Below are 24,444 nucleotides of genomic sequence, written 5' to 3'. Positions count from 1 at the left end.
CTGTATTGCTGACTTGTGCTTTTTCACAGAGTGGGGCATGTGTTGGGGAATACCCTTATGCTTAGCTTTGGTTAAAAAGATCTGTTTCTAATAAATTGTGTGTGTGTGTGTGTGTGTGTGTGTTTCAGGTCTGGGCTGCAGTTCCTCCCTGGAAACAAGGCACTCTCTCCGAGTTTGTTGTAGTCAGTGGAAATGAGGTAACTCACCAATTCTATGCTGAAATGCCTTTAGAAAATATAAACAAAGACTGACAAATATCTCTGAAATAATTGCTTGTTTTTCAGATCAGGTCCCTGTTTAATGGGTAGGTTTAAAGGATTAAGATAAAGCATAGGAATTTTTGGAAGATTATAAGAGTATTTGATGTCAATAAGTCTGCCAAAGGGGTGTCTTTGTCTTGCGGAGGAGGGGTTTGGAGTGAGATCTAGAAACGCTGCCGTGTTTCTTGGTTTTACCCAGGGTAAATAGTGGAAACCAAATATACCGAACAGAGCATACTGATCAATTGTAAACAGAAGCATGGAAGTATCAAGCTGTTTCAAGTAACTTTAAAAACAGGAGTTAAATAGAGTCAGGAGGTCTGACAATTGAAATAGAGGAAAAGGGGTTAGTTAACACAGGAAATTGGCTACAGAAGGGAGGGGAGAAGGGGAGAAGGGATACTACTGAGATCGGAGAAAGTCTGGAAAGATGACCTTCCAGTGAGTGGGAGTAAAGGAAACAACTGATCTAAAAAAAAAAAAAAAAAGTTAGGATGAGTTTATGAGGGCTCAAGGTTTACCTGGATTTATTTCTAGGTATAGTCAGGGTTAATGGGATTATTGAATGTTGTCTTTTTATGAATTAAGCAGCTATATCTGATAATGTAACCTGTAAAACATTACTGAACTTCTGACCCTAGGAGGAGGGCAAGTTGAGCATTTGGAGAATGTTCCTTAGTGATCATCTTAAAGGAGGGTGTGTAATAAATACTGAACCTGGCGGAATGTTATAGACTTATCTATGAAAATGGCTGGATTCCTAGGAAGGTAAATGTACTCACTTGTGTTCATAGGTTTGCGAGTCATTGCTTATTTTTGACTGTTGTCTTCAAATCTAGGTCTCCCACAAGCCCAAATCACTCACTCATACTCAAGCTGCCTCTTTGCCGTATGTGGCCCTCACAGCCTGGTCTGCCATAAACAAGGTTGGCGGCCTGAATGAGAAGAATTGCACAGGAAAACGGTCAGTATCAATGGTGGCAAAGGTTATTTTTCCCTTTCCCTCTGTAAGATCTTTGCCGATTATAAGAAGCATTAAAAATAGGATCATTGACATAAACAGAGTTGTACTGACATTTAAAATAATTTCCAAAGAACTCTGTCATTTTGCACTTTCTTAACCTCATTCTATTGATTCTTAGTTCAGTCAAATGCGAATTTTAAAATTGAAATGTATAGATGGACTTCAGGAATCTGAACCTTCCAAATAATGCAGAATTTTATGTGAGTATCTGGGAAGAAGATCCCTAGCTTTAATCGGATTCCTATAAAGGTTAGGAATCATCCGATGCATTTTCTGAGGAGTGATGTCAAGGTACAGGTGTTTTTTTCCTACCTCTACTAGGAGTTGCTTTCATACTTGCAGATTCCTATGAAAACCAGAGTTAAAGGAACTGCAAAACACTACTGAATAATCTTGAGCTTTCTTAGGCTCAGTGCTTGGGAATTCTTTAGGTTAATTCTGGTGCTCGATGGCCTTGAATGTATGTTTGTCTGAGTTAGCAGCAATGCCATAAGTAGAAATGTCTTCTATGTACTTGAGTTCAAATTCAGTCTGCTGCTTTTTAGCTGGGTGGCCTACTCAGTCACTTCTCTTCTGTGAGTTTTGCTTTTAAGGGTTAAATGAGATAATACAAGTAAAACTGGCACAGGTTGTGGCACATTGGAGGCACTCAACCAATGGAGATGACTATTATTAACAATGAGATCATATTTTTTGTATTTTAGAAAGTGGGTATCAGGGAAAACTGATGATTTTCTTTTTTTTTTTTTTTTGGTAAGAAAACTAGGTACAAAGAACCATTTAATGATTGTGAAGAAGGAGAGAGCTATAGGTCAAATTTTAATAAATTACAATAACTTAGTTTTTTGATTGCTAAAGATTGCAGGTACAATAAAGTCTGCGTCATTTCATTCTACTGTTGCTATGAAACATAGTACTTTACACTTGATGTGTTGAGTTAAAGAGCATTGGATTTAATGAAAGCTTAATAGCTGTATTTCTGAAAGTAGTGTGAAGGCTATTCGTCTAATGAGGTGCTACCCTTTATCGTAGAATTCAAAGCAAATGTTTATTCTAAAGGTCAACCTTGTTTATTTTTTAAACTTTGAGGCTTATCTTTCTTGAAGTTGCCATTTTGGTCAAACACTTTAAATTAAATTAGTTTGACCACATAGATTTTTCTAATGACTTGTCTTAGTTAATAACCTTGCAAAAATCTTACTCAAGATATTTAGACCTTTATTATTACTGTAGGCTTTGCATTAACATTGATGCTTTATTGTTTTGCTTTTCCTTAAAAGCATTAGACTTTCTGTGCCTGCATGACTATATGTGGTTAGAGATCTGTCATCCCTTTTGCCAGTTCAAGGCTCTCCAGGCATACTTTTCTGTAGTACCCTGAAGAAAACAATTTAGAAACATCTAGCTGTCTCTTCTCAGATACATAAATGTGTGCCCCCATTTTATTGTTGGCTTTTTGGGTAATTCTTTGGTACTCCATTATCCTTTATTCAAGTAATAATGGCTTGGAACTGGGGAAGTAGAACCTTGGGTTCTATTCTCCACCCTGCTGCTAACTAATTATGTGACCACATGCATGCTATTTATGGTCTCTTTGCAGTTTCCTCCAAGGTACTGAGTGCAGGACAGTGTAGGTTATTAGGAGAGCTTTGAGAAGTGGAAAGTTTGTACTTTATAGGGTGATTGTGTATTATATTGAGTTGGATCTATTCATTGATTTGGCCACATGTTAACCAAACTACAGTGAACCTATTGTAAAGAGCCTCCTAGCCACAACATAGACTTCTGCCCCATTCCCACATGCATGGTAACCATGGGATGCCTTTGTTCCAAGTGGCAGTGAGAGCTAGGCCCTTTGTGCTCAAGAAGTTTCAGTTTGCTGAAATTACTACACATGGGTGGTAATAATGCTTACCTCTCCAACTATTTATGAGAGAATCATATGAGAGAGGTATCTTTTTTGTGTGTGTGTGTGTGAGAGAGGGACAGAAAGGGACAGACAGGCAGGAAGGGAGAGAGGTGAGAAGCATCAATTCTTCGTTGTGGCTCCTTCATTGTTCATTGATTGCTTTCTCATATGTGCCTTGACTGGGGGCTACAGTAGAGTGAGTGACCCCTTGCTCAAACCAATGACTGGGCTCAAGCCAGTGACCTTGGGGTCATGTCTGTGACCCCACGCTTAAGCCAGCGACCCTGTGCTCAAGCTGGTGAGCCTGTGCTCAAGCCGGCAACCTCAGGGTTTCAAACCTCGGTCTTCTGTGTCCCAGTCCAACGCTCTATCCACTGCACCATCACCTGGTATCTTAAAAGACTGAAAAATACTTCAATATAAAGAAATTACTATTGTAGTGAGATTTTATTATACATAAACTCAGAGGTTCCGGTGTCCAAAGTGGCTTTTTTCAGTTTTTGACTATTTAATGCGAATAGTGGAGCATATTTAGGGTTCGCTAAGCAATAATTATTTTTCTGTTAGCTTTTGGCATTAAGGCAATCTTTAATCTGCACAAGTGGGTCAGTGTTTGTTATTAAGGACTTAAAAGCGGGTTTTTAAAAATTAGTTGTTTGTTTTTCTTTCTTTTTTTTTCTTTTCTTTTTTTTCTTCTTTTAAAGCTGGAAACGGGGAGAGATAGACAGACTCCTGCATGTGCCCGACCGGGATCCACCCCGGCACACCCACCAGGGGGACGCTCTGCCCACCAGGGGGCGATGCTCTGCCCCTCCGGGTGTCTCTCTGCCGCGACCAGAGCCACTCTAGCGCCTGGGGCAGAGGCCAAGGAGCCATCCCCAGCACCCGGGCCATCTTAGCTCCAGTGGAGCCCTGGCTGCGGGAGGGGAAGAGAGAGACAGAGAGGAAGGAGGGGGGGTGTGGAGAAGCAAATGGGCGCTTGTCCTATGTGCCCTGACCGGGAATCGAACCCGGGTCCCCCGCACGCCAGGCCGACGCTCTACCGCTAAGCCAACCGGCCAGGGCGTTAAGTGTTTTTTATCATTGCATTTTTATAAAATTATCAGCACCTTGAAAGATTTCATAGGATTTTTTAAATGACAAACAGCTTTTTGAAATTAAGACAAAACTTTCTAAGAGTTTAGTGTTTCCCTTTTCCTTTTTGTTATATAATTAATTTTTGCAACAACTGGGCATCAGTGAACCAAGGGAATAATTTACTATTGGTATCATATACAATGTCATTTTTGCTTACCCTTGGTGTCCCTAGAAAATGTCAGATGAAATTGTTGGTGGTAAAACAGCACCAGGTGTTAGATCAGTAGAGTCAAACCGGACCTTGGTTCAGTAACCTCGGTACCTGAGTTCTGGTGAGGAAAGAGTTCAGAGACAAGCCTCAAACTAAAAGAGGAAGTTTATTTAGAAAGTCACAGAGGTAGAAGAAGTGAGCCGTACAAGACCTGGGGTTAGGAAACAAGTTACAGAGGCAAAGGAAGGGCCCTTGGAGCTTAGGAGAGAAAAGGCAAGGAGGGAGAAGGGGAAAGGCTCATGCTCAGAGAATGCGCCGAGTCCTTCATCTTGAGGGGTAAAGGCAGGGATTGCAGGGGAGGTCCCAGAGGAGGATCTCAATATAATCTTCATCAACTTTCCAGCTATGTCCCCTCAGGGTGTGGTCTCCACTGATTGGCGGGCACCAGGGTAAGGGGTCATTAGTCACTGCGGCTGGTCCTGAGGTCGGTCGTGGTGTGCAGTTGTCTGGCTTTGTGCTTTTCTGGGCCTGGAGCTGAAACACAGCTGAGGCCTAGATGTTATTCATAGGGGTTAATGCTTACAGGAGTGGTCATGCGAGGGCTAGCATGGTGGTCCTATGAGAATATCTCCTGCCCCTTGTTCCTCCTCTTAGGGGGTCTACCACACGACTGTGACATGCCTGAGGAGGAAGGGTCAGAGGAGGGCTTGAACCGCGTGGCCAGCCATATGAAAGGTCAGAGGGTCTAAACCCATGACCAAGTAATATGCTGGGGAGGCAAGGTCACCCTGGGCCGCGGTCCTTGTTTTCCCAGTTTTGCGCTCACTAGGCGCTGGGCTTTCCACTCGGTGACCTCCTGTACCTGGCCCGTCATCCTTGCTCTGCTTATGTCTAACTGCCTCCCACAAAATGAGTTCCTTCTTACCAGCCCATCAATAGTTTCTTTATGGTTTATCCAATAGGAACACATAATGGATAAACCATATGTGACTTAGAACTCTCAAATTGAATAGACTTTTTAAAAAAGAGATTATAGTAGATATTTTTTAAAGCAGGCCAATCTGATGATTATATTTATTAGTACTGTCATGGTCCACCCTGAATATGTCATGGCTCTGCCTGAAAACTATCCCTTGCTGGCAAAGTTGTACTTTACTCAGTAGACAGTAGTTCTAAGAAGTGTTAGAAATTGTACCATTCCTCCTCCACAAAATAACTTCCTCTTTTAAATTGTGTGTACTTGAAATTCACGCAGTGAATTAAGGGAAGCTTTTTATTGTTTCCTCTTTGAGGTCAGGCTTTATGACAGTAACATTTTGTCAGTAAGGGTAAATCAGGTATCTGATTAATTCTGTTTATAGAATTAGCAGGCTCAAACTTAAAAACGTTGGATTCAACCCCTTCCCCACTTGCTTATATTGGTAATTAATAGCAGCTTCCTTCTTTCAGATGCCTTCACTTGCCTGTTTGTTCTTCACTCCACTGTCCAGCTGTTCTCCCCGTCCACTCCCACCACCCCTGTGAATCTGGGTTTTTATTTGCACTTGACTAGGCTGTATGGTTAGTGGAATCATGGGGAGGAGAAGGAAACCCCTGCAGTTTACTTGCTCAAAGAAACCGTGGGGTTGGGAAAAAGGGGGGGTGTGAGTCAGGGCTCTGGCCCAGCCCATGTGATGCAGATGAATCTGGCCTCTAATTCTGGCTCTGTTTTCCAGGGCTCAGCCGAAGGAATTAATAGAAAGCCCGTTCCTGGCAACTTGTCTTTTACAGACTAGTTTTCCAGGTGACAGAGCAGCTATGGCGTGAAGGGTAGAGGTCGCTTACTTTCCATGCACTGTAATCAGCGTCCAGCCTTGCCGTTCAGCTGCAGCTGTTCTCACTGGGGTCATAGCTGACTCAGTTGAAGTCTCTGAAGTATCTGGCACTGTTGACCACTTCCTTAATACTCATTTTTTACCGTGGTGCCAGGGACACAGACTAGTTTAGTTTTCCTCTTGCCTTTTGACCAGTTCTTGTTATTTTTAAAGCGCCCCTCCCTCCCTTCTGTTACACTCTGTTTCCCAGAGTTATTGTATGTACTCCCGGCTTCCATATATTTTGGTAACTTACAGATTTATGTTTCTTTTTTTTTTAGTAATTCATTCCTTTCCATATCTGTATATATTTTTTTAATTTTATTTTTTTAATGGGGTGACATCAATAAATCAGGATACATATAATCAAAGATAACAAGTCCAGGTTATCTTGTCATTCAATTATGTTGCATACCCATCACCCAAAGTCAGATTGTCCTCTGTCACCTTCTATCTTGTTTTCTTTGTGCCCCTCCTCCTCCCCCTTTCCCTCTCCCACTCCCCCCTCCCCCCCGTAACCACCACACTCTTATCAATGTCTCTTAGTTTCACTTTTATGTCCCACCTACGTATGGAATAATGCAGTTCCTAGTTTTTTCTGATTTACTTATTTCGCTTCGTATCATGTTATCAAGATCCCACCATTTTGCTGTAAATGTTCCGATGTCATCATTTCTTATGGCTGAGTAGTATTCCATAGTGTATATGTGCCACATCTTCTTTATCCAGTCATCTATTGACGGGCTTTTTGGTTGTTTCCATGTCCTGGCCACTGTGAACAATGCTGCAATAAACATGGGGCTGCATGTGTCTTTACGTATCAATGTTTCTGAGTTTTTGGGGTATATACCCAGTAGAGGGATTGCTGGGTCATAAGGTAGTTCTATTTTCAGATTTTTGAGGAACCACCATACTTTCTTCCATAATGATTGTACTACTGTACATTCCCACCAACAGTGGATGAGGGTTCCCCTTTCTCCATAGCCTCTCCAACATTTGCTATTACCTGTCTTGCTAATAATAGCTAATCGAACAGGTGTGAGGTGGTATCTCATTGCCGTTTTGATTTGCATTTCTCTAATAGCTAAAGAAGATGAGCATCTTTTCATATATCTGTTGGCCATTTGTATTTCTTCCTGGGAGAAGTGTCTGTTCATATTCTCTTCCCATTTTTTTATTGGATTGTGTGTTTGTTTGTTGTTGAGTTTTATGAGTTTTTTGTATATTTTGGATATTAGGCCCTTATCTGAGCTGTTGTTTGAAAATATCATTTCCCATTTAGTTGGCTTTCTGTTTATTTTGCTATCAGTTTCTCTTGCTGAGCAAAAACTTCTTAGTCTGATGTAGTCCCATTCATTAATTTTTGCCTTCACTTCTCTTGCCTGTGGAGTCAAATTCATAAAATTCTCTTTAAAACCCAGGTCCATGAGTTGGGTACCTATGTCTTCTTCTATGTACTTAATTGTTTCAGGTCTTATGTTTAGATCTTTGATCCATTTTGAGTTAATTTTTGTACAGGGGGAGAGACTGTAGTCCAGTTTTATTCTTTTGCATGTGGCTTTCCAGTTTTCCCAGCACCATTTATTGAAGAGGCTTTCTTTTCTCCATTGTGTGTTGTTGGCCCCTTTATCAAAAATTATTTGACTATATATATGTGGTTTTATTTCTGAACTTTCTATCCTGTTCCATTGGTCTGAGTGTCCATTTTTCTGCCAATACCATGCTGTTTTGATTGTCGTGGCCCTATAATATAGTTTGAAGTCAGGTATTGTAATGCCCCCAGCTTCATTCTTTTTATTTAGGATTGCTTTGGCTATTCGGGGTTTTTTATAGTTCCATATAAATCTGATGATTTTTTGCTCTATTTCTTTAAAAAATGTCATTGGAAGTTTGATGGGAATTGCATTAAATTTGTATATTGCTTTGGGTAATATAGCCATCTTGATTATATTTATTCTTCCTAGCCAAGAACAAGGTATATTCTTCCATCTCATTATATCTTTTTCGATTTCCCTTAACAATGGTTTATAGTTTTCATTATATAAGTCCTTTACATTCTTTGTTATGTTTATTCCTAAGTATTTTAATTTTTTTGTTGCAATCGTGAAGGGGATTATTCTTTTGAGTTCGTTCTCAATTGTTTCATTGTTGGCATATAGAAAGGCTATTGACTTCTGTATGTTAATTTTGTATCCTGCGACCTTACTGTATTGGCTTATTGTTTCTAGTAGTCTTTTTGTGAATTCTTTGGGGTTTTCGATGTATAGGATCATATCATCTGCAAAAAGTGATGCCTTTACTTCTTCTTTTCCGATATGGATGCCTTTTATTTCTTTGTCTTGTCTGATTGCTCTGGCTAGAACCTCTGGTACCACATTAAATAAGAGTGGAGAGAGTGGACAACCCTGTCTTGTTCCTGATTTAAGGGGGAAAGCCTTCAGTTTAGTGCCATTTAATATGATGTTAGCTGATGGTTTATCATATATGGCCTTTATCATGTTGAGATATTTTCCTTCTATACCCATTTTGTTGAGAGTCTTAAACATAAAATTGTGTTGTATTTTATCAAAAGCCTTTTCTGCGTCTATTGATAAGATCATGTGGTTTTTGTTCTTTGTTTTGTTGATATGGTGTATTACGTTAACCGTTTTACGTATGTTGAACCATCCTTGAGATTCTGGGATGAATCCCACTTGATCATGATGTATTATTTTTTTAATATGTTGTTGTATTCGATTTGCTAGTATTTTGTTTAGTATTTTAGCATCTGTATTCATTAGAGATATTGGTCTGTAGTTTTCTTTTTTTGTGCCATCCTTGCCTGGTTTTGGTATGAGGGTTATGTTGGCCTCATAAAATGTGTTTGGAAGTATTGCTTCTTCTTCAATTTTTTGGAAGACTTTGAGTAGAATAGGAACCAAGTCTTCTTTGAATGTTTGATAAAATTCGCTGGTATAGCCGTCAGGGCCTGGACTTTTATTTTTGGGGAGGTTTTTAATGGTTTTTTCTATTTCTTCTCTACTGATAGGTCTGTTTAGGCTTTCTGCTTCTTCTTGACTCAGTCTAGGAAGGTTGTATTGTTCTAGGAATTTATCCATTTCTTCTAGGTTGTTGAATTTAGTGGCATAAAGTTTTTCATAGTATTCTACAATAATTCTTTGTATATCTACGGTGTCCGTGGTGATTTCTCCTCTTTCATTTTGGATTTTGTTTATATGAGTTCTTTCTCTTTTTTCCTTGGTAAGTCTTGCCAAGGGTTTGTCAATTTTGTTGATCTTTTCAAAGAACCAGCTCCTTGTTCTATTAATTTTTTCTATAGTTTTTCTGTTCTCTAATTCATTTATTTCTGCTCTGATTTTTATTATCTCCTTTCTTTGGCTGGTTTTGGGTTTTCTTTGTTCTTCTTTTTCTAGTTCCTTAAGGTGGGAAGTTAAGTGGTTCACTTGGGCTCTCTTTTGTTTGTTCATATATGCCTGAAGTGAAATGAACTTCCCTCTTATCACTGCTTTTGCTGCATCCCATAGATTCTGATATGTCATATTGTCATTTTCACTTGTCTATATATATCTTTTGATCTCTGCACTTATTTCTTCTTTGACCCATTCATTTTTTAAAAGTATGTTGTTTAGTTTCCACATTTTTGTGGGATTTTTCCCTCTTTTTTGCAGTTGAATTCTAGTTTCAAGGCTTTATGATCAGAAAATATGCTTGGCACAACTTCAATTTTTCTGAATTTGCTGATGTTGTTTTTGTGGCCCAACATATGGTCAATTCTTGAGAATGATCCATGTACACTGGAGAAAAATGTATACTCAGTCACTTTGGGATGAAATGTCTTGTAGATGTCTATCATATCCAGGTGCTCTAGTGTTTTGTTTAAGGCCACTATGTCTTTGTTGATTCTCTGTTTGGATGACCGATCTAGAGCCGTCAGCGGTGTATTGAGGTCTCCAAGTATGATTGTATTTTTGTCAGTTTTTGTTTTAAGATCAATAAGTAGCTGTCTTATATATTTTGGTGCTCCTTGGTTTGGTGCATATATATTAAGAATTGTTATGTCTTCTTGATTCAGTGTCCCCTTAGCCATTATAAAATGGCCATTTTTGTCTCTGAGTACTTTTCCTGTCTTGTAGTCAGCATTATCCGATATGAGTATTGCTACACCTGCTTTTTTTTGGATGTTATTTGCTTGGAGTATTGTTTTCCAGCCTTTCACTTTGAATTTGTTTTTATCCTTGTTACTTAGATGAGTTTCCTGTAGGCAGCATACAGTTGGATTTTCTTTTTTAATCCATTCTGCTACTCTGTGCCTTTTTATTGGTGAGTTTAATCTGTTTACATTTAGTGTTACTATTGACACTTATGAGTTCCCTATTGCCATTTTATATCTTGCTTTCTGTTAGTTTTGTGTCTTGTTTGATCCTTCTCTTTCGTTTTTCTATCTTTTGTTTTTATTTGGTTGTATTCCATACATCTTTCCTCTGTTGCTGTCTCTTTTATCTCATATGCTTCTGTGGTGCTTTTTCAATGGTGGTTACCTTTGAGTAATGAAAAGGGTCCCTACTCTGTTCATTGTAGCAAACTATTTTGTGAGTACTTTTGCACTCCATTGTCCTTTGCTACTGTTAATCTCCATCTTCTCCCCCCCTTTCTTTTTGTTGTTGTCACAGTTTAAATTTGGTTTTATTGTGTTCTTCTTGGAGCTTTTACTTGTGGCTCTGTTTTTTTTGTTCTTTGTATCTGATTGGAGAACCCCCTTTAGTAATTCCTGGAGTGGGGGTTTTCTGATGATAAATTCCCTCATCTTTTCTGTATCTGTGAATGTTTTTATTTCTCCTTCATATTTGAAAGATAGCTTTGATGGGTATAGTATTCGTGGCTGAAAGTTTCTCTCTTTCAGGACTTTAAATATTGGGGTCCACTCTCTTCTAGCTTGTAGAGTTTCTGCTGAGAAGTCTGATGATAATCTAATGGGCCTTCCTTTATATGTTGTATTCTTCTTTTCCCTGGCTGCCTTGAGAATTTTTTCTTTGCTGTTGGTTTGTGTCAATTTCATTATGATATGCCTTGGAGTAGGTTTGTTGGGGTTAAGAAAACTCGGAGTTCTGTTTGCTTCTTGAACTTGAGGCTTTAGTTCTTTCCACGGGCTTGGGAAGTTCTCATCTATTATTTGTTTGAGTATGTTCTCCATTCCATTTTCTCTCTCTTCTCCCTCTGATATACCTATTATTCTTATGTTATTCTTTTTGATGGAGTCAGATAATTCTTGTAGGGCTATCTCATTTTTTTAAATTTTTGAGTCTCTTTCTTCTTCTCTCTGTTGTGCCTCAAGTTGCTTGTCTTCTATTTCACTAATCCTCTCTTCTATCTGACCTGTTCTATTAGCTAAGCTTGTTCCTTCGTTTTTCAGCTCGTGAATTGAGTTTTTCATCTCTGTTTGATTTGTTTTTATAGTTTCAATTTCCTTGGACATATATTCTTTGTGTTCATTGAGTTGTTTTCTGAGCTCCCTAAATTGCCTTTCTGTGTTTTCTTGTATATCTCGGAGGATTTTTAGGATTTCTATCTTGAATTCTCTGTCATTTAGCTCCAAGGTTTCCAATATATTAAATTTTTTCTCCATAGATTTTTCCTCATCTAGCTGTGTTACCTCTCTTTCTTTTGTATCCATGATATTTGATTTTCTCTTCCTTAATGGCATCTGAGGGTGGTTTTGTTGATAGTATTAATGAGATTTAATAAAGAATAAAAAGTTAAAAATAAAAAAATAAAAAAGAGTTGTTTTTTTTAAAAAAATTAATAATGAAATAAAGAAAAATAAAATAAAATAAAAATTTATAAAAAAAGGAAATTATTCCCCCCTCCTTTTTTCCTCTTCTCTCCTCTCCCCTCTTTCTTGAGAAAATCTTGTGGTGAACTGTGAATTATAACAAACAATGCCTGTGATGGAGGGCCTGAATTGGGCAAGAGTAATAAAGGGGCAAAAAAAAGAAAAAACAAGAAGAAAAAAAAAAAAAGGAAAAAAAGGGGGGTATGGACCCACAAAAAGCAAATAAGGAAAAAATTTGGGTCAAGAATAAAATGATTTGCTTTTAGGTGTTGGTTGTCTAAGAGTTATGATGAGAGGAATAAGAGGAAAACAGAAAAATGGGGGAACAAATTAAAAAATTACTATTGTATTTAGTGGAACAAGAACTAGATAAAATGGAGAGCCAGGGATGGGAGCACTGCTAGTGAGTTAAAAAGGTGAAGTAAAAACCCCCCAAAATGCCACAAACATAAGTTTGAGTCCCAGATAAGATAATTTGTATGTTATTGAGGTTTGAATGAGAGGAGATGTAAAGGAGAAAGGAAGAAACTAATATAGAGGGAGAAAAGAAAGAGAGAGAGAGAAAAAAAGAGGGAACCACTAAAAGAAGAAAAAAGAAAGAGAGAGAGAGAGAGAGAGTTAAGGGTTTTGGAGTGCAACCCTCATAGAGAGAAAGGAAGAGAAGAGAAAAGATAATGGGAGATGTAACACTTATGGGTAGTGTAGTTCAAGGAGAGGAGAGAGTAAGACCGGCAGAGAGTTAATCGGCCAAATTGGAGGAGGAAAAAAAGTATCAAGAATGAAGATAAGAGAAACAAATGAACAAATATAATAAAATGGGATAGGTTATAAAGTCTGCAGATTATTCTTGATTTTGAGAGGTTATCTTCTTGCTTTTTCTTTTATCTCCCTCTTCCTGGTCGGTGACTCTGTACCCCGGGTTCTGCCCCTTTGGCACGCTCTGGTAGAGGTTTGCAGTTGATAAGTCTCTATGGCAATGTCATGTATTGTGCTTTAGTCTCGTTGGCAGTCGAGGCTCATTAGCATTTATAGGCTCCGACAGTGAGAGAGTCCGTGTTCCTGGAGCCTTTCTCCTAGTCTTTCCTTCCTCAATTAGTAGCCTGATAATCCAGCTGTGGGGTTGCTGCTGCCTCTGCCTGGATAGTAAGAGGCTCAAAGAGCTAGCAACTCCCCACTCTATTCCCACTCAGCACAGGGCTCTGGGTAAGGCTCAGTTAGTCAGAGCTGCTAGCATAATCAGGCTGGCTTTCCGCCCACTCAAAGACCTCTGGCTCTGCCCTCTGTCTGGTAACACAGGCGGGCGCCCACTTCCGGGGCGCTTGGAGGAAACTCTCACTCACTGTCTGCGCGCACAGACCAGGATATCCGGCCAGCAGTCTCATGCTCTGAGTGAAACCCCCAACCGCATGGAAAAGTTGCAGCGTTGGAATTGGCTCTCGCTCCGTCCCCGTGCGCGGCTTTTGCAAGGCGCTGGGGCGGCCCGAGATTCCGCTTTGGCCCACACAAAGGCCCCTGACTCTGCCCCTCTGTGCGATAACACGGGCGTGCACTGCCGAGGTACTTGGAGGAATCTCTCACTCACTATCTGCGCGCGCAGACCAGGATATGAGGCCGGCCGCGTTTCCCTCTGAGTGAAGCCCCCACCAGCACGGAAAATTTCCACCGTTGGAATTAGTCCTCGCTCCCTCCCGTGCGCGGCTTTCCCAGGGCGCTGGGGCTGCCCAGAGATTCTGCTTTCGGCCCACAGAAAGGCCTCTTACTCTGCCTCTCTGTGGAGTAACACGGGCACCCACTCCCGGGGTTTAGGAAGAAATCTCTCACCCACTAACTGCGCACCGACCAGGAGATCGGGTAAAATGGCTGCTGCGCTTGTCTTTCTTTCTTTGGGTTTGGCGCGAGTGTTAGCTTGTATTGCCCGGGTTGCCACAGGATCAGTTTTTCCTCGGCTTGGATCTCCGTGCCACAGCCTGGTTCGGCCGTTTGTGCCACGGCCTGGATCTATTCACCCCCTTTGCCCGCCTCAGTTTCTGTATTCACAGTTACCAGAGAAAGCCACCCTGTTTAGGTTAGTGAGGAAGGCGGAGCATTTCTTACTCCCTATTTCCTTTGGGGTTTGGTTATATATTTAGCCAATTTTTCACTCGACCATACCTTCGGGTGTATTGCGAAGCATCTGGAGGCTCCAAGTATAGGTTTTTCTGTTTCTGGTTGAAGATCTTGTTGAGTTTTGGGGGAGATTTATCGATATCGCTTCCTACCCCGCCATTACTCTGACGTCATCCCCCCTTTTTTTTTTTTTTTTTTTTTACAGAGACAGAGAGAGTCAGAGAGAGGGATAGATAGGGACAGACAGACAGGAACAAAGAGAGATGAGAAGCATCAATCATCAGTTTTTCATTGCAACACCTTAGTTGTTCATTGATTGCTTTCTCATATGTGCTTTGACCGCGAGCCTTCAGCAAACCGAGTAACCCCTTGCTCGAGCCAGCGACCTTGGGTTCAAGCTGGTGAGCTTTTTTTTTTGCTCAAGCCTGATGAGCCCACGCTCAAGCTGGTGACCTCGGGGTCTCGAACCTGGGTCTTCTGCATCCCAATCCGACGCTCTATACACTGCACCACCACCTGCTCAGGCCAGATTTATGTTTCTAACCCCCAACTTCTCTACTGATGTTCCCTTCATATCTGAAACTCTATTTATGCAAAACAAGAGTTACTTACTACCCTGACGACTCCTGTAGATTCCTAACGTCAGTTTACTGTGATTTACAGTAAGCTAAGATCTGATAATTGTTCCCAGACACTGCTCCTTCCCGTTCCACTGTATAGCTCCTTAATGTCATGTCATGTAAAATTTAGGATTACTGTCAAATTTGGAAAAATGTCTTCAAAGTTTCTTTAATATATGAGCTATATATTGCAAGGCATTTGGAATTTTCTTCTGCAATGAATAAGCCTCACATACCTTTGCATTTTAATTGACAACACTCATTAACTAGTTTGTTGTTGATGTCTTCCCTGTGGTGATGTCCAATGGCAAAAGTAATACAACTTAGTAACCAATTTAATGTTATTTATTCAAGGGAAAACAGCCTGTGAATTGGGGGACTGCAGCAACTCACAAGCAGGGATCATTCTTCCCGAGGGACTTCGGACAAGAGAAGGTTTTCTAGAATGTTAGGAAAGGCAACATGGAAACAGGGCATGAGTGGCTAGGGGGTCCGTGATTTCCTCATAAGGCTAAGGGGTCCTATTTTCTAGGGTGCAGTAAGCCAGTGGAAGCTGAGTGGGAGGATTATGATTGGCATTAGGTTTCCTTGACAGTGATGTGTTTCTGCATAATGCAGACTGACTTAGATTTGTGATGGTGTGGCTGGACCACTGGGGCAGCATCGTTTTGTGGGTCCTGATATATGAATTAACTTTACTGGCCTGATCAGGCAGTGGTGCAGTGGATAGAACATTGGCCTGGGACGCTGAAGACCCAGGTTCAAAACCCCGACATTGCCAGCTTGAGCAGGGGCTCATCTAGTTTGAGTGCAGGGTCACCAGCTTGAGTGTGAGGTTGCTGGCTCAAGTGTGGGATCCTAGACATGACCCCATGGTCACTGGCTTGAGCCCAGTGGTTGCTGGCTTGAAGTGCAAGATTGCTGGCTTGAGCCCAAGGTCGCTGGCTTGAGCAAGGGGTCACTGGTTCAGCTGTAGCCCCCAGTCAAGGCCCATATGAGAAGGCAATCGATGAACAACTAAAGTGCTGCAATGAAGAACTGATGCTTCTCATCTTTCTCCCTTCCTTTCTGTCCCTTTCTCTCTCTTTCTCTCTCTCTCTCTCTTGCTAAAACACACACATACACATACACACAAAACTTTATCGGTGGTGTAGTGTAAGTTTTTACATGTCTTTTAATTGGAAGAATATTCTACAGACTAACTTCTAGTTCTGTACATCACAAGCCTTATTTAACCACATTTCTTCATTATTCTTATAAGTCAGTGCTAGGTACAATGACACTCAATCTTAATAATAAAATTTCATGATGCCTTACTGTATTGTCATTTGATACAGGGGCCTCGGCCAAGAACTTTGAAAAGTAGAGGAAAAAGATATTTTCCTTCCCCTGTGGAGCCAATGAAGCTTAAGCTTTGGGCCCTGAGAAGAGCCCTACTAATGTATTTGCGTGGACATATTAGTAGAAAGTAGGACTATTCCTGGAAGCCATTGTGGGGAGGACAAGACTCTCCTCTACTCTTCTAGGTTCGAATTCTGGCTGTTCTAATAATCAAATTGACATGAGACAGATTAACAAGAGAAAATGAGCAAATTTAATTATATATATATGAACTTCATTCAGGAGTGAGTCAGAGACCCCACACCCAAGAGGTTCAGAGACAGAAAGTTAAAATGAGGTATACATGGCATTCTGAGCTGGGGATGAGGGAGGCACCTGGGGCTGCAGAGGGGAGGAAGGTCATTCAGATACCCAGTAATTAGAAGTTTACTCTGCCTTACAGACAGGTCATAAAAAGTTATGGTGATAACGCTTATTATGGACAAGATCTCTAACTTAAGTTCTTTCAGGGGGAGATAAAGATTTCTCTTAAGCCCGCAGGGTGTCAATTGCTTTCAGCTCAAAAGAATCCACATGCCAACATGGCACATCTTGGGGAGGCCTGTTCTGAACCGTTTCTTATACCAGGACAGACTGTAATAACTCTACTCAAAAATTACAATGAACACATCGGTATTCTCACTAAACCCAAAGCAAATGTGTTTTTAAATCATCTTTTCGTCAGCCAAATTTAGTGTCACCTGAGAAGAGGGGAAGTATAATGGAGTGTAGAAGTGGAAAGAGACAGCACTTCCGACTAATTGCTGCTTAGAACGGGAGGGGAAATCATTTTCACGCCCTGGCCAGATAGTTCGGTTGGTTAGAGTGTCATCCTGGTACGCAAAGGTTGCTGGTTCAGTTCTCAGGGCACACACAGAAGTAAACTGAAGTTTCTGTCCCTCTCCCACTCTCTACCACTTCCCTCTCTGAAAATAAAAATTTAAAACATAATTTTCACTCTATCCTTCTGAGCTCTCTGCGGAGAGCCCTGTAATAAAAGATTAACAAGAGAAAAACAAATAGAAGTTTTATTAACATTTATACCTCATGTACACATAGGAAATATCCGGGGGGAAATTCCTTCGGCTTAAAATAGTCAGCGTACCAAGGTGCCACATTTGAGGTCGCGTATCCTGAGCCCTGTCAGCTTCATGGTGAATCCTTCTCTGACCACACTCCTTCTCTCTCTCATCCACCCTATTGTTGCCATTCTAAATGATCCTTCCCTCTGTCCTGCATCAGATCGAAGGGACCAGTTCCCGCTGCCTGGCCCATTTGGGGGAGATGTGTCCCCACTACTCTGGGTAGAAATTCTGAATACATTTCCCACAGAGTCATTGTTACACTGCACATGAGGTTCTCCGTCCATTATGGGTTAACTAAACTCATTAAAAGGCAACCCTGGGCTCCTTGCCAAGGTGTATAAATAGCTTTGTTTTCATGGGAAAGTGTGTTTAAAGTTCCACACAACTAATTCACACATGAAATCTTCCATAAATTGGGGAATGTCTGCATAATGACTGAGGCATATAAAAAGGACACACAAGTCCAGGCTGTCTTGATCATGTTTCTGTATTCCACTTAATCAGATTCAGTTTCTCGCTCACTTCAGGCAGGAGACTTAGCATATTATTATTATTTTTTTTCATTTTTCTGAAGCTGGAAACAGGGAGAGACAGTCAGACAGACTCCCGCATGCGCCCGACGGGGATCCACCCGGCACACCCACCAGGGGCGAAGTTCTGCACACCAGGGGGCGATGCTCTGCCCATCCTGGGCGTCACCATATTGCGACCAGAGCCACTCTAGCGCCTGAGGCAGAGGCCACAGAGCCATCCCCAGCGCCCGGGCCATCTTTGCTCCAATGGAGCCTTGGCTGCGGGAGGGGAAGAGAGAGACAGAGAGGAAAGCCCGGTGGAGGGGTGGAGAAGCAAATGGGCGCTTCTCCTATGTGCCCTGGCCGGGAATCGAACTCGGGTCCTCCGCACGCTAGGCCGACGCTCTACCGCTGAGCCAACCGGCCAGGGCCAGCATATTATGATATATGATGCTCTCTTTCATTTCCACCCTCCTAGATTCAAAAATAGTGTGTGAAACTGAAAAATGAGGTTATACATTTTCAGCATCATCTTAAATTTTTTTCCCATTGATATGAGAGAGAGGAATGAAGAGATAGAGAGAAGAGAGAAGCATCAACTCAGTGTTCCACTTAGTTGTGCTATTGATTGCTTCTCCTCTGTGCCCTGACCGGGGCTTGAACCGGTACCTCAGGATTGAGCCAGAGCCCTTGGGATTAAGTCAGCAGCCCTAGGTTCGAACCTGCGACCTTGGTGCTCCTGGACGATTCTCTATCCATTGCACCACCGGCCAGGGTTCATCCTTAATTTTTTAGACACCAGTTGTTTCTACTGATGGAAGAGTAGTCATATTTAAATCATTTTTGTTTCTGAGTCAATAGGACTTAATAAAGGGCACTGTACTCCGAGGATGTGGCTGTTCTCCCCACAAGGGTGTGGTCTGAGGGGAAGTATGCAGGTCCTTACTTGTATGTTAGAAAAATGGAGAAACTAACATAAGCTTAAATTAGATGGAAAATGTCAATTCTTTCTTTTTCATTGACTTCTAAAGTACATACCTTCATGACGCTCATTTCATATGTGATGAATCTGATACCTGGATATTCAGTTAGTGGGAGAGTTTGGACTAGAACCTAAGTTTCTAGGTGCCCCTCAGAGATTTCTGGGGCTTAGCCAGAATATAATTTGAAAGATGATTCCGTATTTCTGGATCTCTTAGTGTTTTGCAGTATATTTCATATATCTATTATTTGTAAAGCAGTTAGGCCTCATAAGATTGTAATACTGAAAATTGTGATTGTGGAGGACTTAGGCACCCAAACACTAAATACAAAGTGACTCAGAAAAAAAAAAATCCAGCATTACTTTAGTACCATAATGTATTTTAGGGAGGATTCAGAGATTGGGCAGAAATGATCAAAAATAAAATTGTAGGGTTAGGACTACCTGAGCAGTATAATAATTATTCATACCTTTGCCTGTGTTTTATATATCTGCTACTGTGAGTTTCCACTCACTTCAAAGAAGCTCTATATGGGCTCCGGAAGTAAGAGAGAAATGCAATGAAAAATCTTGGCAATTTTGAATTATAGTCCTTTATTGTATTTCCTGGGCACTTGCTTTGTATAAACCAATAAGCAATACAGCAGACCTTTCTTTACTGTAACGAATAGGTTTGCACTTCAGTGAAGATTGAGTGTATGTTGTGACCATTCTAGTAACTGGGTAGAAAGTGTTCCTGCTGTCGGGCACGTAAGTGAAGGGCCGCTGGGGGTAAGCACCGCAGTTTCCCTTTATAGTGAAAGTGCTTTGAAGAGTTCAACAAGAATAGTTCAGCCACAGGACTCCAAACCATAGAGAACAACTGACTTAGTGCTGGTTGGAAAATTTATTTTGCCTACTGTCCCATTGTGGGACTTTCTTTGAAGCAAAGTACAGGCCCTGGTTGAACCTGCACAAAACCTGCAGGACCAGAGAATGAGGTGTCCCCAGGGCTTCTTTACGAGCTGACTAATGGATGGAGCATTTCAGTGGGCTTTTTTCTTTGCCTGTTTTGCACTATGGTGCCATCAAGTGGCAACATCAGGAGCTGAAGCTGCTGTTGTAGCACCCCCTCTGCTGCCAGGCACTGCTGAGAAACTCATTTTTGCTTTTTATTTGGAAGAATGAGGCTGCTTTGGATCAATAGTTACAGGAAGCAATGAACTGACAATAATGAAGCAGGAGATGTGGCTGGCAGTTGGATCTTTAAGCAGCCATTATATTTCGCATCCTCTTAAAACCAGCATTCTCAGAATATTAGAAATTAATTTAAAGCCCTTTTCTGTACTAGAATAAACTTAATGCAACCTTTCAAGTAGCCAGGTGATTGCCTCATTTGGAGTAATAGCAATTGTTGCCTTAATTGTAGGATATGCTGATTTAGATGATTTTTAAAGCCAGGAAACATTGCCCGGGTATCTGCTGCATCCAGTGTGGTATGCCCAGTGCTGGGCATAATGTGAGGTCTTTGCCCTCAAAGCTTTGCAGAATAGCTTGGGAAACAAGCAAATGAATGAAAATTAGCGATGTAACAAATGCCAAATGCAGAGGCATGCATATCTCAAGGGTATTGTTTGGGGAAACTGGGACTCGAGTCTTCAGGGGAGGGAGACGTCAGCAGATAGTGAAGGCAATTGAGAGCCTGAGGAATGGGCCAGTGTGCATGGGACGTGGGGGTAAATAGTGAGGGGGCTGGGCTGGCTGTTCAGGAAATAGTGAGAGGGGTTGGAGTTGAGGTAAAGATTAGATTGTGAGGAACTTAAATGAGGGTTTGACTGTTACCTTTCTATAAGAATGTGCCACAGTAAGAGCATAAACATGGATGAATTAATCTTTGGATGCATCTGTGAGGCAGTTTGAATGTTTTTTTCCTTCATTTAGGAAGTACTAAAGTGATTAAATGTGTGAGCCAAAGGATTTTAGAGGAGTTGATCTTTAAAGTTTCTTCTATATACAATTTACAATTTTGTGAAATGAAATGTAACTCTTCTAGAGGAACAAATTTATAGAGATACTTTTAACATCAGATTCAATGGTATTAATTTCAAAGGGAACAGCTGGCTCAGAAACTTTTTACTAGTAACTTTTAAGATCTAAAGAGTGACAAGCAGCCTTCTGTGATTCGGGTAAGAGAAAAAATAAAATGAAACCAGGGTTAAGCTTGTAGACAGAATATGTGTCCCAGCTCTGGTGTACTTGCAGGAGACAGCTGACAAAATTTTCTCTACTTTCTAGCGGCCACGTCAAAGAGGGACCCACAACTAGCAATTACACAATTTGTAGTGACAAATAGAAGCACAGCTACTCCCACCACTTAATATTCAGAAAAATGTTATTCTATAGGTACTCTGTGAGAATTCTCTAAACAATATCTGCTTATCTAATGTATCAAATATCAAACTGGCACTGTGAAGTCCCTCAGCCGGTATTGGTAGCAAAACTCAGTTCAGTACAAGCAATTGGCTGGAGACCTGAAACTATACAGGCTCAGGAAGGCAATACATTGGAGTGCTGGCTTAAGTCAAGAACAAAATTTAGTAAGAGTATATAAAGCAGTGATTCTTGACTAGTGAGATTCTCTTTAGTTACACATTTCTTTGGGAAATTGAAATAGATCTGGATCTCTCTCCTCCCCACTGTACATGTGTATAAGCACACCAAGTTGTACGCTATTTCAGTCTATTCACAGCTTCAGAGGGTTCATACCTTTGCACCTCCCACCTTCAGTCATCATAAACTTCTCGATGCATACCTAAAGTTGCAGGAAGGCTACAGTAATCAAACATGGTAAAAACCTGGAGCCCATGCATGTCTGTGCTGATAGGACACATTATCTGCTTTATCAGGAAGCCAGGTTGAGGCTAGGATTGATTTCCATGTGTGAAAGTCGATGAGCTTGATGGGACATGTTTGAACAAAAGATGTTTATTCCGCTTTGGCAGGAATGTGGTCAGGAATGTGATGTTTCTTAGAGAGCAACTGAATCTACTCTAACACAATAAAAAAATCCCAGAGCTCTGTCTTGCAGAGAAAGCTATGGTAATTTTAACCCAGAAAAATTGTAAAGCAAGTGTTACCAAGAACCATCTGAGCTTCTTTAAAAAATACAAATTACTGGCAGTTTTGGTAATCGATATTCTTCGTAAAGAGTTAATAGAATGTCTAACTTTAAGCATTTATAACTTATTGGTAAATTTAAAATAGAAATCCTTGTATAAGAGAATCTTGGGAAGACAAATGACTTTATTTGCTTTTGGGCCAGTTGTGGGTTGAAAACATCTTGTTTATTTATGTAGTTATATTGGCTTAATATTTTTATTAATTGTATCTTTTGCATTGCAGTGTTTTAATCTTGGGTGCTTCAGGAGGAGTTGGTACTTTTGCTATACAGGTAAGCAGTTTCTTTTTTTTTTTCCTTTTAATTTTGAAAAGTGATTTATCCATGCTACTTCAGGGCTTCTTTAGTAGAAGTAATACATGAGCAATAGAAATAATAGGGCTGATGACGATGATGATGATGATAGCTTAAGACTTATTTTGAGCCACATATTGTATACTAGCTCTTTAAAAATATTAGTTATTTAACCCTGATAGGTTTTTTTTCTTTTGAGATAATATTGTTTAAGTTTCAGGTATACAACATTATTATTCAATATCCATATACACTGTAGTGTGCTCACCACCAAAAGTCTAGTTTCTATCCATCACCATATATTTGGCCCCATTTACCCACCTCACCTTCTTTCTACCCTTTCCCCTCTGGTAACCACTGTTGTATTGTCCCTATCAGTTTGTTTTTATTTTGTTTTGTTTGCTTGCTTTTTTGTCTGTTTTATGTTTCACTTGAGTGAAATAATACAGTTTTTGTTCTTTGTGTGACTCATTTCACTTAGCATAACAGCGTCAAGATCCATCCATGTTGTTACAAATGGCAATATTTTGTCTTTTTTATGGCTGAGTAATATTACACTCTGTGTGTGTTTGTGTGTGTGCACATGCGTTTGTGTATTTTTAATCAGTTGTTTTTGTATTTTTGTTGTTGAGTTGTACAAGTTCTTTATATATTTTGGATATTCTTATCAGAAGTATCATTTACAAATATTTCTTCCATCGGTTGGTGGCCTTTTATTTTGTTAATAGTTTCCAGTGTTGTGCAGAAGATTGGTAATTTGATGTAGTCCCATTTGTTTACTTTTGCTTTTGTTTCCCTTGCCATTTGAATCAAATCTACAAAAACATCACTAAGATCAATGTCCAGAAGCTTAACGCCTATATTTTCTTCTGTGCATTTTATGGTTTTAGGTCTTATATTCAAGTCTTTAATCCATTCTAATTTTGAGACATGGTATAAGACAGTGGTCTAGTTTTAATTTTTTGAATGTGGCTGCCCAGTTTTCCCAACTCTATTGAAGAAACTTTTCTTTTTACTTTGTATATTCTTGGTTCCTTTGTCGTAAATTAGTTGTCCATATATATGTGGGTTTATTGGGCTCTCAGTTCTGTTCCATTGGTCTGAGTGTTTTTTTTTTGCCAGTACCAAACTGTTTTTTATTACTAAAGCTTTGTTGTATAGTTTGAAATTGGGTAGTGTGATACCTCCAGCCTTGTTTTTTTTCTTTTTCTCAGCATTGCTTTGGCTATTAGGTATCTTTTGTCGTTCCATCCAAAATTAGGATTTTTTTGGTTCTATTTCTATGAAACATGCCATTGAGATATTGATAAGGATTGCATTGAATCTGTAGATTGTTTTAGGTAATATGGACATTTTAACAATGTTAATTCAATCCACGAGCATGGAATATCTCTGCATTTCTTTCTCTTCATTTCTATAAAAAATGTAAGACAATTTTTTTTTTTTGTATTTTTCTGAAGCTGGAAACGGGGAGGCAAACAGACTCCCACATGCGCCCTACCGGGATCCACCTGGCACATCCACCAGGGGGCGATGCTCTGCCCATCCGGGGCATCGCTCGGCCGCGGCCAGAGCCACTCTAGCGCCTGAGGCAGAGGCCAAGGAGCCATCCCCAGCGCCCGGGTCATCTTTTGCTCCAATGGAGCCTCGGCTGTGGGAGGGAAAGAGAGAGACAGAGAGGAAGGAGAGGGGGAGGGGTGGAGAAGCAGATGGGCGCCTCTCCTGTGTGCCCTGGTTGGGAATCGAACCCAGGACTTCTGCACGCCAGGCCGACGCTCTACCACTGAGCCAACCAGCCAGGGCCAAGATAATTTTTTAATCTTGTCAACAGAAAGATTATTATTTTCATGAATTTGTAAATTCACATAAATTATTTTTTCTTAAAAGCTGAGGAAAAGGTAGGTTCAGTAAATTCACTGTAATTTCAGCTTGTTCTTCTAAAAAGGAAATTCTCTAATGTAGAAGGAATCATTGTTCTTTCTAGTGATTTAATATATGAGTTACCTTGGGGATGCCTGTGTAAGACATGTAGGGAAGAAAGTCATAGGCATTGCAGGTAGATAGAAGTTGGGAAATTTGGTCAAAATTGATAAGCTGATTCTAGAGTATATATAGAGATGCCATAGCCAAATACTATAAAGATT

The 24,444-nt window shown here is 40.5% G+C and overlaps 1 protein-coding gene across 2 annotated transcripts in view; it reads left to right on the top strand.

The window, feature by feature from the left end:
* RTN4IP1 (reticulon 4 interacting protein 1) overlaps positions 1-24,444 on the top strand; it is a 56,236-nt gene that overhangs the window by 8,269 nt on the left and 23,523 nt on the right. For both annotated transcript variants that reach the window (XM_066247674.1, XM_066247673.1), the window contains exons 3-5: positions 129-197; positions 1,100-1,224; positions 22,231-22,279. In XM_066247674.1, the coding sequence (XP_066103771.1) occupies positions 129-197; positions 1,100-1,224; positions 22,231-22,279 (243 nt within the window). The remainder of the gene's footprint in view (positions 1-128; positions 198-1,099; positions 1,225-22,230; positions 22,280-24,444) is intronic.

This window comes from Saccopteryx bilineata, chromosome 12 (genome assembly GCF_036850765.1).
Source record: "Saccopteryx bilineata isolate mSacBil1 chromosome 12, mSacBil1_pri_phased_curated, whole genome shotgun sequence".
Taxonomy (NCBI): Eukaryota; Metazoa; Chordata; class Mammalia; order Chiroptera; family Emballonuridae; genus Saccopteryx; species Saccopteryx bilineata.
This window is presented reverse-complemented; position numbering and strand designations above follow the sequence as displayed.